We start from the raw sequence: 20,952 nt of genomic DNA, 5'->3' as shown, positions 1-20,952 counted from the left end.
GGGGTTACGGAAAGGTACAGTAGTCCCAGAACTGAGATATAATTAATAATTCCATGTTTATTTCTTTGATGATGAAGTCAGTACACTTTTGGAGATGCATAATTTAACTTTAGATCAGACCTCCCTCTCTCTTCACTCTGGAAATGTTTTCTTAAAATACAACACACACCCTGCTGTTGTTACCATCACATATCTCAGATTACCAAGAATACAGTTCAGAAAATACAAGGCATTTGTGTTCAAATCTAATAATATACTAAAAAGAATATTACCTACCTCCAAAGCCTTCCTCCTAAAGGTAGACTTCTTTTTTGCTCAATTGGTAGCAACCCAGTAACTTACACTAAACTCTCCCTCCTTCATTGTGTGTTTTTCCTTCTTTACTGGAGCCTTCTTCAAAACTGCTTGAATAACATTTTCTATGAAAAGCAAACAAACCCCTTCCATGGACCCACCATCCTCCCTGAGTTTGTCCTTAATTTCTGCTCTGTAAGAAGCAAAATTTCCCAAGAGGCGTCTGTATGGTCTCTGCTTTCCCTTTTCCTGTCCTCACCTGAGCCCACTCTATGAAACTGCTTTTCTCACTTTGTCAAATCCAGCTGTTCATTTTCCTTGACCCATCTGACACTTGCTCACTCCTTCCATTTCTTGGTCTCCTTTGCTGGTTCCTATGATCTGACCATTCTCTGATCCCTGGAGCGTCAGTCCCCAATCTTTTCCCTTTCTCTGGCTATACTAGGTGGTCTCATCCAGTCCTGACTCCCAAGTTTATGTCTCCACCCCAGACCTCTCCTCTGAATCCCAGACTCAGCTATCCAGCTGCCTTCTTGACTCCTCACCTTTGATGACTAATAGGCATCTTAATCTTAAATTAAATGCCCCAAACTAAGATCCTGATTACCTCACCTCCCCTATAAGCTTTCTTATCTCACAAAATGGCAACCCTCTTCTTCCAGTTAGAGTTGTCCTCTTGCTCACATTTCACATTCAGCCCAGCAGCAAATTTTACTGAGTCTACTTCTAAAATCCTCTCACCCTTTAATCACTACCTGGCCCAAGTCACTACCTTTTCTCACTTGGATTCTTCCATTAGCTTCCGAACTGGTCTCATTGCTCTCATCCTTGCCCTCTGAGTGCTTATTCTCAATACAACAGCCAAAATGATCCATTTAAAATGAAAGCCAGTTCATGCCACTTTGCTCCATTTAACTCAGAAGAAAAGTCAGAGTCCTAATAATGGCCTGCAAGGATCTCCATTTTCTGGCACCCGTCCCTCTCTGCCCTCTCTGCCCTCTCTGCCCTCTTGCTCAGTTGGTTCTGGACAGCAAAGCACACTCCAGCTTCAAAGCCTCTGTATTTGTCTCCCCTTCTGCTGAAAGACTCTTCCTCCAGATGCTGCAGGACCAGCTCCTCACTTCCTTTAAATTCTACACCAGTGCCAAGACTCAGAAGCCCGCCCCAAGCACCCAGCATATTATATCCAAATTAAGTCTGTGCTTTTCACGCTGCAAAGGGATTATTCTTTGAAGCATGAACTGAACATGGGAAAAAAGTTTAGAGCGTAAGAACCTGTCTTTCTGGCACCCTGACATTCATTCAGAGATAATTATTGCTCATCTATTAGGTACAAGGCATGGGTCACAAAGTGAGTAGTGGTAAGCCCTGCTTTGAGTCAGTGTTTATGTAACAGGGATTGCTATGGACACAATCCATTGTCAATTGTCAGGACCAGCAGCAAACTGGGATTCAGAGGCTGATGGAGGGCCGAGGAATGGAGCAAGCCGATGACAGCTCCACCTACTCAGTAACACCAATTAGGCTCTGAAAACCTTCCGGGAGTCTGCCGATGCCGTGTAGCTAGTTTAATAAAGAAACTTGTATGAATAGAGCCCTCAGGTCAGCTTCTATCTCAGATGAAATTTTCTGCCTTGTTCTAGCCCTGGAAAAAAAAAAAGCTTTTCCTCTGTTTCTCCCTTATGTCTGTCCACACTTCAGGGTGTTCAGAAATTGACCAGAAAGATTCCAACAAGACAGGAAAGGTTCAGAGTGAAAGTTAAAGGAGTAAAGAAGTCCGTTCCTTCTCTTGGATGACAGCGCTTCTAAAATAAAACAAAAACAAACTTGAAGAGAGAACAAAACAGCTTCAAAGGCAAAAGAAAAAAGGGCACCCTAACAAAGGAAGCCTCGGTCAGCAGCCAGCCAACTCAGTGGCTCCTGGAGCAGAGACTAAAACGAGATGAGATCTGTCAAAGGGTGGAGTCACACAAATTCAGTTCGGTCAAAGAATATTGCACCAGAAACCTCGTGTGCATTTTTCTTCAGCTTCCTCTTCCATGGGCATCAACTAAACCCTACCTGGAAACTAGAAAACCAGAAACTTCTCTCCTGAGTTACCCAGAGGCAGCAGGCCAGGCCAGCTTACTTCTTCTGTCCCACCGCTGTAGACGCAGGAACCATCCTCCTTCTCCTCTCAGGTGAGTTTCGAGATGTGCACAGGCCCTCGAACAACTACACGTGATTCCTCTCTTCAACTCCACTGTGAACATCTCAGGTTCAGGCTTTCCTATCACAGACCCTTGTTGTAAAAGGTTTCAGATCAACTGTTTTGTTTGCAGGGAACACTGGGCTAGAAAAAATGCTACTTCCCATCATTTCTTCATTTGTCTGAAGAGCAGTCTTCTCAACCTTCATGAGTGACCTTCCCCCTATGTCAGGGAAATTCTTGGACAGATTGGGAATCACCTGCTGGAAGTGAAAAGCCAGGCCAACAGTTGTTCTTCCATGTGTGACCCATTATTGCTGGCATCAGAATTCATCAATCTAGCAATAGTGGGAGGAAGTAAACACCACGTTTGGGCTCATCATAACAACACTGACATGATATAAATGAGGGCAGTACTTGCTGCAGGCCCAAAGTTATACTCTTCTCTCTCTCACTTCCTCTCCCCGCCCCCCACTTCTTCCTTCCTTCCTCCCTCCCTTCCTTCCATCCTTCCATCCTTCCTCTCTTATGCTGGTATTGACAGCACAGAAAGTAAGCCCTCAGCTGCCAAAAGAAGAGAACTATAGCTGTATGACCTGTTACTCATTTGTAGAGATAATACATAACTTGCATTCCCTAACATGACAGTTGTAGCCCTAAATAACATTACATAATTACTGATGAACTCTCTTCACAGGGAGAAAAAACAGAGCAGAGAGAAAAAGTGGATCACTGTCTGGAGAATCCAGATCTCATTGTACAGCTCCCTGGGTTCCCTGGGTGTTGCAGGGAATTTATGTCAATTGGGATCGTACTGTTTCTTGCAATATGGGCTGTTTCACTTGTTCTTAATCAGAGTTTGGATGCCACCACTCCTGATACAAACATTTTTCAAGGCCATTAGCAGAAATATTAATCACTCATTCAGAAAAGCAGCAATCAGATTTTTTAGCATAACTGAACTGCTGCAAAGAATTCGATTTTGCAAAGTAACAATTGTTCTTTGCCTGTAACATCTCTTTAAAATAGACATTGTGATCCTTTCTTGTAAATTGAGGATGTCATTTGTAAAATTTAAACCCATTTATTAACAACATGGTCAACACTGCTTCCTGTCTCTGGTTAAAAAGAGGTATTGGGCAAGGCCATTCATTCAATGATATTTACTGAGACCCCACCACTTCCTCTTTTATTTCACAAGGGTGGGATATAAGGAACAAGGTCGGGCTGAATGATCATCTTGTTTGAGGCCAACTTAAGAGGTCTCTGGTAGAAGGCTACACAGGTTTTCCTCAGTTCTGCCTGGTTCAACACTGAGATCAATACACTGGAGAAATTACTTGAAAGGCACTTTTTCTGAGGTGAGTTTTTTTTTAAACTATCACTTATTTTTTTTTTAAAGTGGTGTGTATGTATGCATGCATGTATGTATGTATGTAGTATTGGCGGGGAAGGGTAACTACGCTTGCTTATTTATTTATTTAATGGAGATGCTGGGGATTGAACCCAGGACCTCATACATGCTAAGCATGTGCTCTACCATTGAGCTACACCCTCCCTGCACCCCTTCCCCACCATGAGCTTTTTAAATTAGCACATTATATAGTTGTGAAGGATCACTGATACACTGAGCATTGACCAAGTTCTAAAAAGGCACTGAGAAACTAGGATTAGTGGATAAACAACTTGATACAACTGTTTGATCCGGAAGGGAATAATACAAGTGTAAAATCCTGCATTAAGGTTAAACACACACACACAGGGCACTGCGGAGGGCTGAGAAAGGGGGCATGGCTCACGGCCTTTGATAAAGGTTGGGAAGTTTTCATAAAGAAAAGCTCAGTAAGAATGAACAATATGTCAATGTTGTTAAGCATGAACATCAACACAGCAGACATGCCCAGAGCTGGGGAGTCTGGATCCTGTGTAGCCCTCATCCCACTTATCAGAATGATACTGGCAAGAAGCTGGATACAGTTAACATAGGGGATGACATCAAACTGTCTTTAGTCTTAAAGAACTGTTCTCAGTGAGAGGGAGCAGATTTATTCTTCGTGTTTTCAGAAGAGAGCATTAACTAACTATGTGGGCGTTTTAAGGAGGCTTATTTCAGTTCAACAGAAGGCAAAAGTTCTATTAATTAGAACTTTTCCAATGATGATGGGGCTGCCTCAAAGAGTGGGGACCGCCTCACAGTGACAAGTTGAGGTAGAAACTGGGGGCTGTTTATTAAGGATGTATTAGAAGGGGTGCTGCATCAAGACACAGGACTAGATACGTTTTCTGGCCTTTTCCCACCCTAAAATTCTCTGTTTTTCTTTAACAAAAGCACAGAAGAATCTTCCAGCCATTAATGTGCATTGAGAATGCAAGTTACCGTCAATATTTGTGATGCCGCATTCAAGCCTCAAAGTAGAGACCAATGCGGGGGGTGGGTGGGGATGGCAGGTCGGGGGTCGCATCATTTCACAATTGTTCACATCAAACCATTGTTTGCTAGCCCTAATTTGTAATGAACGAAAAACTGGATATCAAAAGCAAGGGATTTTTCTTTAAAGACCATGTTTATACATGTTACCTTAGCTGTTCAGTCCTCTACTAACCTTTCAATTATTTACAGAAGATATTAGATATTAGTAACAGAATTTGTCAAAGGACTCAAAACAATTGCAGTGGAGCCTTCTGGGGTTTTAGGAGTTTTAGAACGTGTCATGTCTGCTGGTACCCAGTTTGTAGAGAAAACCTGGTGTGTTCATCAACACAGTGGTTAAGGCACAGCCTGAAAAGCTAGACAGCCTGGGCTCAAATCCTGACTCTGCTTCTTACCATCTCTGTAAGCCTTGGGTGAGTGACATAAATTCTCCGTGCCACGATCTCCTTGTTACAAAGTTGTACTGATCAGTGCTGCTGCTGATGGTGAACTACCTACCAGATCTAAGCTGGGCAGGTGATATGCTACTGTTCCAGGTAGTTTATTTCTCTAAAAGATTTGAGACCACCCCAGTTTGTGTCTAATCTGGAGTCCTGGAAACCTGTGGTTTTGTGGTACCTGAAACCTTGTGTAAAGTAATCTGGTCAACAAGTGTTTATGGACTGCTTATGATAGGGAATTAAAAAATAGGAAGGAAGAGTCAGGCCTTGCCCCTACGTAGCCCATGTATACTTTAATATTTTAGTATACAATACAATGATCTATTTTAACACATATGTTAATTAACAAAGTATTACAAAGTATTTAAGTATGGATGTCATCCATAAATCCTCTCCTAAGAGCTCCAATGCTAACTAGGTTATAACACAGATATGAAATCCTAATACAGTGTTTGCAATCCTAAGAACTATTGTTTCCGTATCAGTGGAGAGGTATTAGTTTAGAGCTTGCCAGCTGGGAAAATATAAAGTTTTGTAAAATGCAGCTAAATATTATGAGCTTTACTTTAAAATGCATTTATTCTCAGTTGCAGTTGAAAAAGCACAGTGTAGAAGAAAACTAGAAGTTATCTCAAAATAATAATAATTTTCCAAATCACCCAAACAGAGAGCTGTATGGCTTATAAAACAATTTGACAACTACTACTTTCCCGGTATCTCACAACAATCATGTGAGGGGGCATTAACCTCACTTTAGGAAGAGAAAACTAAGGCTCTGAGTAGCTAAGAGGCTTGTTCAAGGTTACAGACGTAACAGCTATCAGAGACGGGATTTTTAACACTGATCTCATCACTTCCAATCTGGTATTTTAAAAAAGCTCATCAAATTAAGTATTCAAAATGAAATCAATACACATATGATATAATAATTTCCCATCCAACATTCTCGAAATTTGAAAGTCAATGTAAGTTTATTCGGGTACCCACCATTGCTGTTTCTGCCCAGAAAGCATTCCCACGTCTGGTCCTAACACTCTGTCCACAGGAGGAGGTCCCTTCCGACCACACACAAACTCACACTCTCTCTCTCTCCCCTCCTGTGTGATTAGCTCAGGACAGATAAATGGTCCAAACCTGGCTGATATGAACCAATGAGATCCAATCCTGGGGCTTTTTTGGGAACTCTGGGGAAGCCCTCTTTCTTGTAGGTTCAAGTTTAACAGGAATTGGACTTAAAACTCCCCTCATGTCGAGAAAGCCTGCTTGGGAAAAGAGCCAACTCAGAGGACAGCAGAGCAGAGACTTGAAGAGCCCGAAATCAAGACGTCATACGAGCACCCAGATCCAGGCTGCCTGGGCTTTGTAGTGAAATGACTCAAATATGTGCCCTTTTCTGCTTAAGACATCTTGAGTTGGATTTTCGTTACTTGCACATAGAAGAGTCCCTACTGATATGTTACTTTAGTCATACAGACACAGAATTAACCAAGACAGGACTGCATAATCAGCCCTATTTCCTGTAGACATTAAAAAACCTTCTCTTTATTATTATTTTTTTATACTGGTAAAAGAAAAGGGAGAAGGAGAATAAGAGAATTCTCCTACCCTTGAAAATGGATCAAGGTCAGATTGTAACAGCCAAAACTGACCTGTGGACCCAAGAGCTGGACTGAATATAGTGAGAAACATTTCCAAAATTTAACAAGTGGAAAAAAATAGCCTGGTGTGCCTCTTTGTGAACACACTGCTCAGTGTCAGTCAGCCTAAGGCACTACTGCATATCACAAGGTCAATTCCACTAAAATAGGGTTTTTATATATTGTGAGATTTCTTATTTATTCAGGTGAAAATTGGATCTTTCCTATTCATGTTAAAAAAAAAAAAATCCATGCTCTGGTTTTAATTGGAAGCATCACCTTGGCAAGCACCAGCACATAAGAGGGGAGGAGGAACCATTCCAGCGTCTCCAGCACAGTGACTGGAGGTGTTTGGGTCTGATTGGTACCTGTCAGAACGAACTCCTGGTCATCTAATGTGCTTCACTGATGGACCTGACAGAGAATGAAGGAAGGAACCGGGGCTTGTAAGATGAGTATCAAAACCTAAGAACGATTCCATCTGTGAGATTCTTCCACTTTGTCCCATTATTTTTTTTAAGACTGTGGGACAGAATAGATGGTAACACTTCAATGTTGCCTGAAAGATATTAATCATATTGGAATTTCCAAGCCCAAAGCTGTCATTGGCAGAGCAGCATATATTTTGAAAAGAGGCAATTAACCATCCACATTAATAAATGAGGTATACAACACAACAGGATTAAATTCCAAGTATGAAAGCACCATTTTCCACTTTTTTTTGGCATGATGCTCTGGGAATAGATGGCTGATGGGTCCAGAGTCCTGGCTTGAAACAGGGCACAGACGCCACCAACATCCCAAGTTATCTCTGAAGCTGATGTGTCAGCCTGTCAACTCTTCAAGCTGTCATATCAGGAGCCCCTGATGGAAAAGCTCACTGAATTTACTCCTAACCTTCTTTTCTGGGTTCTGTATCATCTATCTGTGCTTAAGTATTAGGAGCTGCCCTTTAGACCTTCACGGTAAAAAATTTGAAGTCACGGGCACACTGAGCTTTTGTGAGTGGCGGTTAGGTGATGAAAATCTACATTAAACACTAGCCACTAATTTTTGGGCATTTGAAAAATATCTAATGTAACACAGTAATAAGAACACTTGTTCAGTGGGAGAAAAATCACTTTGTAAAATGCTGTTCTTTTCAACATAATTGTGCCATTTTCTGAAGGCAGATTCTGTAAATTCCCATAACCCGAGAGCAGTGGGTAGAATTTCTAGGAACACTGGGCTTTCTCTCCCAGGAAAGTACAAAAGAATAAATTACTATCTTCCTTCTTTCCCAGAGCCTGGCTAAGCGTTTGCTTCATGGCTTTGGGGGATATTCATGCTTCTCTAGTTAACAATTTTGTATCCTTTGTATTTTGAAGTTTTAAACTTCATTTAAGGAAAAAAAAATCCTTTCTTTCTCACTGAATGTTTGATCTTACCATGTTACAATAATTACATGTTATTACTATAAGATATCCTTTGCTACATACTTTCGCACCTGAATTTGCAGAGAACTATTCCTTCTCTCCTCTGCTTTCCTTGGCTTTGTGATCATCACACAGATCTCTTCTCCTTTGTGAGAGATGCTCCTTGGCAGCCTTCATACTTACACAATTAAAACAATGAGGAAAATTCCAGTTCTATTCTCAATATGCATTCAAAGCATGGATAATACTGGAACAAAAGGATGGTCTTTATAGAATGCTACAACGATCTGAGCACTTACCTTTCTAGTGTCTTTGGCTCTAACTGGTCCTATGATGAGTCAGGGACCTTTGAATTAGGGATCGATAGATGGTATATCTGAATGGATAGTCAGATCATCTATGCAGAGTGATTCACAGTTTGGAATATACTTTCACAAAAATTATCTGATACACACAAACCTGAGAGGCAGGCTTTTTCTATGTTTCAAAGACAAGGAAACTGAAGTTCAGAGAAATCACATGACTTGGTACAAGTCACAGAAAGAACGGAACCAAATCAAACTCCTGCTGAAGAAGCTGCTCAGGAAACAGCATCCACTATCCGCAGAGACGCCACAGGCGGGAACTTCTCTGTGTATGCAGTAAACCCCACACTGACATACAAAGCTTTTCACAAACACAGGAGGAGGGCAGAGTTCTACAAGAGGTGCAGGGAGAGTCTCCACTAAGAGGATCAACAAATAAACACTGTAGTTTTGCATTTGAAGGGTTTTATGGTGATAAACACGAGCTGATTCAGTACATTTCCACTAAACTACCAGCAATTTTATCCTCGTCCTGCTCACTGCACGTATGTAAATATAATCTGTTATAGTATATGGGTACTTAGCATCTGCTGGACTGTTATTAAGATATCTTATATTGTTTTAAAATAGAAGTAGCCCACAGGGCATCAGGGGCCATATCAGAACCAGGATATGGTCAGGCAGACAGCTTGAGTCCTGGCTCCGCCAAGTCCCAGCTGTTAGGCAAAGCACGTACCCACCGGGGCGCCTGGAGTACAGAATGGGCTGTTGTGAGGTTTAAGTGAGATCCTGCGGGTGGGACCTCGGGCACGGATTGGGCCATGGCAGGGCTTCTGTGTGGCCCAGTTCCCATTTCTCTTCCTTTAACAGTATCGAAAGAACGAACATTTGTAGAACTAATATAATATGTAAAGAGATTTCAAATAAAGAAGTTAATTGATCTACTCATACTTAGTGAGTAATACTGTTTGGATCAACATCTATTAGACTTTCAATGGAATCAGTCTTCTAGTGATTTGGAAACTATTTATTTATTTTTATAATTTTTTTTTTAAATGGGGGAGAGATAGTTAAGTTTATTTATTTATTTAAAGGAGGTAATGGGAATTGAACCCAGGACATTGTGCATGCTAACTATGCACTCTACCACTGAGCTATATCCTCCCCTTAGGAAACAATTTAAACAGAGCCTTTATCATGCCTAACACATTGCCTCAGACAAGTTCTGATTTGGTTTCTTTCTGGCTGTGCTACACCCAGGCCAAGTCACATAATTTCTCAGTTTCCTTGCCTTTGAAATGTGGATAATGCCTGCTTCTAAATCAGGTAAGGTAATTGCTCCAGGTAATACTGATATTTTTATTTAGATGAGAGCATTTAAAACACAAGGACCTCTAAATTATGGATTTTCTTCATTAGTACTTATCTAAAGTTTGTGTAAAGACACGTATTTCTCTTACTGTTTAGGAGTCTTTTATTTTGTGAAAATAGAAGTAGTATTTCATTGTTTCATAAGTATTTCATTATAAATAAATGGTTATAAGTTTCACATGGGGGAACTTCTTTTTTTCCACGAATTTGGAGAATGTGATCCCTAGACTTTATTAATGCCATTATTCTCCTTTATTATTCATTTTAAGAGCATTTTGATTTCTCCTAAATATCACTCAAGAAAATTTCTAAATATTGCGATTAGGCCCTAAATACTGGAAATATTTTTTTTCCTTCTGTTACTATTTTTCATATTTTCACTATCTCATCTGCACAGAACTTGGACTTAAAAAGCTGATCTGCTACGTGCTACACACACATAAACAGTTGTGTAGGATACCTTGTTTGTGCTAAAATGAGATAACAGATGAGAAAGTACTTTGAAAATTCTAAAGTAAGCTCTATATGCATTGAGGTATTATACACGTGTGAGTACATTATCTATTAGGGGTATGAAATTAGGGGAGCCTTTCAGAACTTCTGAGCTAATGGCTCCAATTTAGAATTACAGGCTAGAAAAGATGTTTTCAGCATGATAGAAAATCCATTGTTTAGATGTTTACAACATTACATTCTGTGGTTTTAAAAAATCCTATTAGTACTGAACTTGACTTTGTCTCACATGTGTATTTAAGACAATTCAATGCCACAATATTGCTTGTATCAGAATAAAAGTAAACAACAGCTGCACTATTTTAAATCCTCTGGATTCAAAGACAGGTATTTTAAACATTGGTTCAAATTGAAAACAAGTAATTACACACCACTCCAGTGTCATCTTTAAAAAAAGACAATTTGACAACCAACAAATTTAATCGGTGGAATGGGCATTATTAAATTTATCTCAGTTTAACTTTGAACATTGGTTTTCCAAGTTAAAGCAGTTCCACACATCTGCTGGGCAAACCTTGACAAAGCAACGCCCCTATGAATTATTGCAGCCACCAAGAATTTAAGGTTCCTGGCCTGTGGCTAGAATTCCAAATCACTCTGGTGGGGGCTCAGCTAAGCTTGAAGCAGGAAAGGAGTTTCTGAGAACATGGATTTGTCCTGGTGATTTTCTCTTAACTGCATTTTCCTTTCTTTTATTAAGTAAGTAAGAAAGCCTGAAGGTGGACTTCTGCCTGTCACTGGGAAACAAACCGGTTAGCCTTGTATTAACCAAACCTCCTCGGGAGAAAGCCCTTGGGAAAGCACCTCAGGGACTGGGCTCCCGGTAGGAAGGAGGTGTAACTAGCTTCTTGCTTACAGGAATTTTTAATTGCTAATTCAAGTCTTGAGGAACAAGACTTGAATTCAACTTTACTGGCTTAGGGCATAACTTTGGGAAAGATGTGGTCTAGAGAGAGTAGGATGGGTTGTTAAAAAAAAAAAAAAGCAAATGTGTTTCAAAAATTATTACAGAAGACGACCAAACACAGAAGAATAAGAAAAAAAAACATCAATTAAGTGGCTGAGTGGTGGAAAAGTCACAAAAATAAAACTGTTCAGCAAGAAAAATACCAGTATTTCATATTTTGACAGGTTAAAGCTTTGAAATGGTGCTATTTTTAAAAAGGTATCCCTTCATTTCTCATGATTTTTGGCATTTCTAGACTAGGAAACAGTCTCAGGACAAATAAAAAACTGCAATTAACACAACCTAAGGAGCTGCAATCCCAGAATCTCTTTTTCTTATTGATCAGATTCCTGCAGTGCCATCTCCTATTTACTCTGCAGCCAAAGTGCCATATAGAGCAGTGGGATTTTAGAAAGCTTCTAATAAGCTCCTGGTTGCTGATGGAGGCCTAGGTCTACATCAGTCACTCGATCATTGCGAGCAGCACATGGGAGGTAAATAAGCACATTCACACACAGCCGCTCCATAGCTCTCATCTCACCCACTGCTCACCTCCCTCCTCTCTCCGTGTCTGGGCCTTTCTCACCTGGCCCGATAAAAAGTTCATTCAGTTTTCTCAAGGGCAAGACAATCCCTGAAAGGGATGCATTCTGATTGGAGTGACATGAAAAAGATCCAGGCTCTTCAAAAGGTAACAGTGCCCCTAGATTGTGATTCTCACAAGGAACGTAAGGGAGCAATCGCTGGATTACCTGAATGTTCACACACAGGCAGAAGACTAATTAATTTCCTCTTTGAAAAAAACTGCACTATATGGAGAAATTTCATAAATTACATGAGCAGCTCAGACAGGCGATTCTGTTCCTGAAGCTGGCAGGGGCAGTAACAGCTGACGCTTGTTTAATGAATGATCCTTTCTACCCAGGAAAGAGAACGGTTCAGGAAAATCCCAGTTTGCATTAATAAATAAGGACCACATGGTTCAAGGTTAAAATAAACCACTTCTCCGAAATGCTGTCATTAGAGAAATTTAACTGCATATATGATCCACAGATACTGATAAATAGCAGGAAATATATGAACATCTCGGGTTGGGGAAGCTTTTAGATTCTTTATTTAAAAGAGCATCAATATTAACTAAATTTATTGTAATAATCATTTTGCAAGATATGCATGCCAAATCATATGTTATACACCTTAAACTTATACAGAGCTGGGTGTCAATTATATGTCAATAAACTGGAAAAAAATGTAATTAAAATTCCCATTACTTCTTGGAAAAAATAAAAATGAAATGCTCAAAAAAAAAAAAAGAACATCAGTGAAAGCAGTAATAAGGATTAAAAGACAATGCTTAACAAGGGAGAGAGAGAGAGAAAATTACTCTTTTCTTGTCTCTCCTACATTTTCCATCGCCCTTCAATAAAAGATTCTCCATAATCCCAACACTGCTGTTCTCTGCACAAAGAGCCCTGAGAACAATTCGATACTGAGTGAGCTGAAAAGAGACGCAGTATCTCAGACCCTCTCTCCAGGGCATTTGTAGGCAGAATAGCCATGGCTTCCAGAACATTCTCTTCAGATTTTTTTCTTTCGTGAGCGGCAGCATAGAATGTTTACTAATGGCTTTTAAAAACAGAATCTCACCAAGCAGTTGAGGAAAATATTTAACAACCAAGGCAAAGCAATTATAGTCAAATTTTCACCTCAAGATTCTCATCTTGGGTGTGGGAGGCAGAGAGGAGCCTCTTAACACATCACTCTGAAGCTAGAATGAGGATGAAAAGAGTGTATTCTGCCAGGAGTTGTCAACAAATCCGTATCTCCGAACCTTGGGGCGACGTTGCAGGGCTGGCTGCCCACCTGAATGTGCTCTGAGGACGGTTACAGCTGACTCAAGTTTCTGAGCGGCAATCTGGGGACAGGTAAGACACGGACATCGATACCAAAAACATGGGAAGGTCTGAAGGGGACAGAGCTCCCTCTTGAGTTATTTGTGTCAGGCAGCAGCCTCATTTTCAGCTACTCAAGGTGACAACATGAGATGGATGCAACTAGTCCCCATAGTACAATTTTCTACAAATGTGTCAACTTGGGAAGAAATTAACAACGATACTCGGAGTTAATACTTCTGACTTTCGCCCTGTCATCCAACCAATTTACATTCTATAATCTAGACTTGCATGGTTTATTTTCATTATGATTTGATTCTTACACAGTGTTATTCCCTTTAGGGCAGAGACTTTCTGGGTACAATGAGATCAGAACTGATTTCTCCAGTAAAGAAATGGATAACAAGGAACTGGGCATACATTTCATTCCCAGAGAGGACTGTTTCAGTCTAGTTCCACTGAGCAGGGAATGAAAGTCATGGCATCTAATGGTAAAATTCCAGTTAGGCTGTACACAGTAGACATCCATTGTAAGTGACTGTTCAAATGGGAAAGCATTACTTGATGTGACTGAAAGACAAAAACATCACAAAGACCTTGAACACCTTACCTGGGCCATCTGCCTCTCCAGTTTTGATCGGGGAATATCATCAAAGTAGTTTTCATTTCTTCTCCTCCTTGCATCGCCCTGCATGATAATGTGAGGAACGTCTAGGGAGCCACCAGTGGTGTAAGTGCTTTGGCTAAGTGATGGAGACAACTGAGGAGGAGTGTGATTACCACTGGGTTCCTGAATGGAAATACATCATGAAATAAATACCATGTTCTTGTGGCCGACCTTTGGTTTCAAAATTGAGAAATACTGACAAGACACACTGCAGGGCTGGGGAGTCATTTTTGAATAAACTATCAAGGAACTGATACCATTTTATGAATGGCATGATCTAGTCAATACTTTCCCTCTAGGCATTTCAGGTCGAAGACTTACAGGATAAAGAATCAGGCTCTGTTTTCTTAAGCCAGCATCATGGATGACCTCAGGAAAGAGGCACACTTATGTCGGGCACCCCCGGCACTATCCCATGTGTTTACAGGGAAAGGAACTGGGTCTTCATGTGGACCTGAGTGGCCTTACCATGGTAGATGCTATACGAGAAAGCTAAAATGGGACCTAGTGGGTCTTATCCTCCATCAAAGAGTGGACTGCCAATCGGGTCAGGAAGAGGACACAGTATGGACAGGGCATGTCACATGCACAGACTGCAGAGCCATGCATGTAATTACAGAGGATGGGTTTCAATGGCGAAGACAACTCAGGGAAACTGGTCCAGAAATAAGATAAAGGGTGGCAGACAGCTGGGCTCTAGGGTTTGCAAGTGAGAGGATGGTTGGATCGTGTGGATTCTCAGGGCTACTTCTCCCCAAGATGTCCTGGACCTCCTTTGATGGATTAAGGTACTGTACTTTTTCTTGGGAATTTGTGTCTTTGATCTGTTAGTTGTTTCCCTAAATCTCTTCCAGGGAACCAGAGGGAGAGGTTTAGAAGAAGAAAGGAAAAAGAGCAGTGTGAGTAGCAGGGAATTACTCCTCTAAAGAGTCATTTTAGGATGGCTACACTGATGGTGCCTATTTCTTTCACCTCTTTTGTGTAGCAAAACAATAATCCCTCTCTGGCCTCATTTTCCCCCCAATTTATTTGAGGCTCCTTTCACTGAGGGAGAAAAATGGGTCCTATTTCTATGTTCACTACTCCCAAAGCCCTCAGCTAGCCTCCAAATATCCCAGTCCTCCCAACTGATCAGTTTTCCTCAAGCTCCCTCCTGGAGCCAATTCCCTTGCATTTCCTGAAATTTTTGTGTATTTTCTTCTCCTTTAAAACCGAATCAGCCACAGAATCTTAACAGCTTCTCTCTTGCCTGACTCTGCTATGCTGACAGTAGTTTCACCGTTTGCTGAAGCTCACTGATAAGGGGCACTGGACCGCACTTCATCCCTGGCAGTGACGGCCACATGCCGCCTTGGGTTCGTTTATTACCACTAGCCTTTCTGACACTTCAGGAAAGGAATCAGAAGCAAGCAAGTGCTGGACTAAATAAAGAGGACAGAGTTGGAACTCTTCAACTGGTCGTGGAGATCCGGCTTACTGGTGAATTTTTGAAAAGTTCTGACAGGCCCTGTGAACATGACTGTTTTGCCTGGAGATCATCTCTCTCTGTCTCGTTCCCTCTGTTCCTTCTCGCCTTCCTTCCCCTTCCACTCTAGGTCTCTCTTCCTTCTCCAGTTTCTCTCTAGTTTTTCCCATCATTCTAAAATATGGCTGAAATAGTTTATTAAATAAAGTTCTAGATTTGCTACTCTTAATTTCTGAAATGGGTAAGGCTGGACAATTTTCCCTTCTTAAAAAACAGAAGACCCTAAGGTTAATTTTAAATTGATCTTTACTTAACTCTGGTCCTTGATCGATTTTTTTTTCCTGTGGGTTTGAGGAGTTTGACAGAAAACTCATTTCCTCTCTCCTGGTGTAGATGGGAATGTTGAGGTGGGGGGGAGTCGCGGGAGCGGGTCTTTAAAAGTGGTGGGTTTTCAGATGTGTTTCTAGATCTCGAAAAAATATATTTAACCAGTCGAGAAAAACAAATCTTGTCTGAGAAAACCCTATCAAAGGCAGGATGGTGTTTGACACAGATAAGGTGAGCTACACGGAAAACAGCCTATACCTCCCGACCCACAGCTTCAGTCATTTTAATGTTACTTCACAAAATAATCTCTCAGGCTAAGTGTGGAGGACAAGACCAGCGTGTGGCCACTTACCCTGAGGGTGATGGACCGGGGGGGCTTCTGCGGTGGATCGTCGTGCAGCCTGTCTCCCAGAGATGCCAAAATACGTTTCCTGTGGCCAATCAAACTGATTTTTAAAACCTGAAATGACATATATTGGGGTTAAATATTTCATTTGAGAAAAGTAATTTTTATATGTCCTAAAAGATGAAGGAGTGGAAAGAGATGTGTGCACAGTTAACCTCTGCACTGTGTGAGATGTGGTGTGAAATCAGTGTGTGCCCCTCCACCCACGGCCCAGAGAGGCAGGACTAGCCTGGAGAGAGTCTGGAGCGGCAGGGCTGCGGGGGGAGGAAGAGAGGCAGGGACAGCGCTTCTTACACTCACGCCGCCCTAGGGGCCAATCCCCTCTGTGCAGCCACGAGACCTCTCAAAAGTGTAAGTCACGTCTCATCTCTCCCACAGCTTCCTATTGCTCTTAGAATAAAATCCGAGTCCTGATCTGGCCTCATGGCCCAAAAGGGCTGGCTGCCCTCTGTCTTTCTCTTGTCCCAGTCTCTCTCCCCTTCCACCTTCTCTATTCCATATCCATTTCTGAGTCTGGGGCCTCTCACCCGGTTTGTCCATCTGCCTGGAATGTTCCCCTGAAGATTTTCAAATGATGCCTTCTCATCCCTCTGGACGTTGCTTAAGCTTTGACCCCTCACAAAGGCCCTTCCCACCTCCTCTGGAAAAGAACAGAGCTCTCAGCCCCCAAAACGCTCTACCTTGTGATCCTGTTTGTATCACTCTCTGAAATTATTTGCAGGCTTAGAGTCTGTGCAGCCCTGTCCCCCAGCTAAGCTTCCTGACAGCAGGACCCTGGAGTATCTTTATCCTTGTTATTTCTCAAATGCCTAAAGCCAGGTTTAAAATAATGGGGGCTCGATGAAACAGAAAGAATGAATGTTACATAGATCGAAGTAATAAAGTAGGATTAGAATCAAGCACTGCCTGCTTGGGAGAGACTCAGAGTCTCCTCAGGATGGGATTTTTGCGATTGACAGTGCCGCAAAGGGCACGATGTAGAAGAGATGACAAAGGAAACCAAGCCTTGCAGGGTGCCTCTGTCCTCAGCCCTTCCCAGAGCTTTACCAATGCTACCCCCTTTCAATCATCCCAACATTGCTAACTGGAAGGTGTTCTTGTTTTACAGAAGAGGAGACTGAGGTTCAGAGTGGTTAAGTAGCCTACCTAAGAGCCAGAATGTGGTGGCTCTGGGATTTGAATCTGGTTTGCCTGATCCTAAAACTTGTTTTACTCCAAGGCAAACTGCAAAGTTTGGGTATATCTCCAAATTTTACTGACTTTTTAAAACAGCAAATTATAAACCCACTCATAAATTGTATGTTTACCTCTTTCCTGCACACGTGTAGTACCAGAATAGAACAACTCTTGTTTGGTAACTAGTTCCAAAAGTATATGACCTGTTGTGAAAATGACTTTTTTAAAACAAAATTCTCTCTTTTCAAGTTTTAAGAGGTTGGGGAGTGCATTTCTTTGGCACTCATTGAATTTTTATTTGCCTATTCTTCAGTTAGCCTATTGGCCTTTCTGCCTAAATGGATTTAGATTTTAAAATTTTAAACTAGCATGATGCTCTATTCCTTTTCTATTCACTCTCAAGGTGTGTCTACATGGACCACAACACCTTGATTTTATAAACCTTCATACTCCTAGGCTGATGAATCCTAATCTTTGCAGGTTGTCTTCATAAAGCAGCTTCTCTTTCTGACAGGTCATTTTGATCGACTCTCTCTGTGCCTTCTCCTCCCCTCTTCCGACGGCTTCAGGTCTGTTGAACAATTACTCACAGTATTCCAGGTATAAGTGAACCATGGCCTTACATTTGAGTGAGATACTATTTCCTGCTTTTAGAGCCCCTTTGAAAATGCCCTTTCTGGGCACTCCTGATTTCTGGCTAGCCTTTTAGCTGCAGTAGGAGTAACTAGGCACAAAAATATACACTGACTGTAAAACCTCTTAATTTTGTTATAGGTGATAGTGCAGAGCCCTTTAATCTTGGAAGAATGTTTTGAATTATTGCTCCCTAAATTCCTTATCTTATAGTTGTCCGTGCAGAAGCCCATCTGCCACCCTTCTGCCCACTCCTGTAACCCTGTGTCGCTTTCTGCATTCGTATTAGCCAGCTTGGCGTTTCACTACCTGGAGTTGCTTGGCAGTTTTTGAAAAACCTGAAAGTTCACCATATACTCCTTTTTTCAGACGATCTAAAAATATGCTAAATAAGTGTGGTCCTAGTTCTGATTACTCGCAGGCAACACTGTTCATACGATCCACAGAAATGCCCTTATATCCTTACTATGTTTCTTTTTTTAAAGTATCAAGATCAAAGGATTCCTCCATTTCAGAAAAATACATTAACCTTTTCAAGTGTATTTGCAAGTCTAAAAAATACTACATCTTCTTATTCCCTTTTATTCTTCTTCTCAATTACTTTGCCAAAGCTTCTACTAGATAAACGTTCCTCCCATAAAATCCCCACTGCCTTCTCTCATTAGGTAATTGGACCTGGTGGTGACAGTGCTATCTTGGACCTCTGAATCCTGTTAAGAAATGGTTTTATAGTAATAAAGACATTTAAAATTATTCTGACAAATAACTGGCAGTAAATAACAAATAACTATGGGGAAGTTGAGCTGGTGTAACCTCCAGTGCTGCTTTTGGTTCACTCTCTGACAAGTCAGTTTTGGGCAAGTTACCTGACTCCTCCGATCCTAGTTTTCCCACCTATAGAGTGAGGAAGTTAATGCCAACCTCAGATGTTGTTGGGAAGATAAACAGTGAAGCTGTGAGAATAATCAGCACAGTGCCCAGCGCACAGAAGATGCAACCTTCACGGTGTGCCTACTCCAGCTACCGGTCTCTGCGGAGGCATGGAAATTTGACCCAGGAAAGCAGGGACTTGGTCATTTTCATAAAGATAATCATGTCAAACAAAAATGCTGGTGCTTTGCATGAAGAGATGTGGTTAACCTTGGAAGGGCCCTCAGTGAAGTGACATGTACTGGGAGGAATGGGTCTGGTTTCTTAGCTATTAATTTAATACCAGACCTAATCTAAAGGAATGTGTCCTGTTCTCCCACGCTCACCATCTGCTATCCATAGGAGGTGAGCTGAGACACTCCTCCAAACTGGAGCTCCATTCCTGCCTCCTCCACAAAACTACCCCAAAGAGGAAGACAGGTAGACAGAGGCAGACGGCATGAACAAATAAACATAGCAATCATTCACGTCAAGAGCGCTTGGGTGTCTCTCCTTGTTTACTCGAAATGATCCCATATTACAGAAGATCCTGATGATTACCGTTTGCCATCTTCTAGCTGTGCCAGAAGCTGAGCCAAGTGCATTACCTGTAAATATCTCATTTAATTCTTACAATAACAGTATCAGTCCCATTTGAGAGAGGCAAATAGAGACTTAGAAATACTGAGTAACTTGTGGAAGGTCACAGTGCTACCGGGTATCCTGGCTGGGATCCGCACCTGATGTTTAACCTCCTCTTTACCACTCACCATCCCCTTCTTGCTATTAACCTCTGCACCGTTTGGCCTTAGCTACACTACTGGTTACACATTAGGATGCTTATTTTTATTTTGAGTTATAACATTCAAAACATTTGTATTGGATCTTGAGCATCTGAAAACATTAAAATAATACAGCTTCAGTTTTGGACAAGGTTAAAGCTTCAGGCCCAAAGAGCCCAGACTGGTACATTACAGAATTCCTTGCATGATGTATATTTACACAAAGGACAGGAAGTCCTCATCAACCTGATTCCATCCAAGTTGGCTAATGTCTGAGTGGTAGGGAGGGTGACGTTAAGCTTCACAACTCTGATGCTGACAATAAGAATCCAACTGACAAGATAGTAACAGAGAAACTATTCCAAAGGAAGGCAGTCATTATGGAAGAGCCAAGTCCAAAGGCAGCTGGGTTTGCCTTGAGTGAGAATAGCTTATCATCTGATTATCGTTGTAAGCAGACAGATAAGTAGTGAAATCCTACCACCCCAGGCACCAAAACTCATGACTAGTCACTTTGTAAACCTTCAGTTTTCTAAAAGCCAGAGCAATGTTTACTGCAGCAGAGAAGAATTCTGTATGGTTTTCATCACTGCTTGGGTGTAAAGTTAACTGCATGTAAAAGGAAGGTATCCCATTGGAGTAAAAGGTAAAGTAATGGTAAAATCCTGGGCATTTAGTTATTCCAAGACACTGAGACAATTCTTCTCAACTCAAAAAATAATACCAAGTTTCTGCCACAAATTATTTGGCGGAGTCAAAGGGGAAACTCAGAGAAACCAACCATAAATAGCTACTCAGCCAAACCATTAACTAAGAGAAAAACTATTATACATACGAGGATAAGAATGTGGTTACAACTCCTGAGTTCCAATAGGTAAAAAATTAAAGTTACTGCATATTTTCTTAATGTTTTTTATTACAACCATGATGAGAAATGTAGGTCAAAGGGAAAGAATGTTGTTGAAACAACACAGGCTGCTGCCTATCGATAATCTTCTCCAGTCTCAGTTAAAGAGGACCCCTTCACACAGCCTGGCAATGGGAGAAAAACTGTGCTGAGTGACAATGTTGTAAGATTATGTCACTGTCACTTACGTTTCTGGGTTTAGCTGTGGGAATTCTGCCCGACAATATCACGACATGACCCTCACACTC

General features: G+C 41.3%; 1 protein-coding gene across 9 annotated transcripts in view; it reads right to left on the bottom strand.

Annotated features, from left to right (window-relative positions):
• Positions 1 to 20,952, bottom strand: part of ANKS1B (ankyrin repeat and sterile alpha motif domain containing 1B) — an 860,784-nt gene that overhangs the window by 68,853 nt on the left and 770,979 nt on the right. For all 9 annotated transcript variants that reach the window (XR_012510715.1, XM_074375248.1, XM_074375245.1 and 6 more), the window contains exons 18-19: positions 16,244 to 16,351; positions 14,043 to 14,222 (exon numbers count right to left, since the gene is read on the bottom strand). Coding sequence is in view for 8 of the 9 variants with exons in the window: in XM_074375248.1 (XP_074231349.1) it covers positions 14,043 to 14,222; positions 16,244 to 16,351 (288 nt within the window). In the remaining variant the exon portion in view is untranslated. The remainder of the gene's footprint in view (positions 1 to 14,042; positions 14,223 to 16,243; positions 16,352 to 20,952) is intronic.

Source organism: Camelus bactrianus, chromosome 12 (genome assembly GCF_048773025.1).
Source record: "Camelus bactrianus isolate YW-2024 breed Bactrian camel chromosome 12, ASM4877302v1, whole genome shotgun sequence".
Classification (NCBI taxonomy): domain Eukaryota; kingdom Metazoa; phylum Chordata; class Mammalia; order Artiodactyla; family Camelidae; genus Camelus; species Camelus bactrianus.
This window is presented reverse-complemented; position numbering and strand designations above follow the sequence as displayed.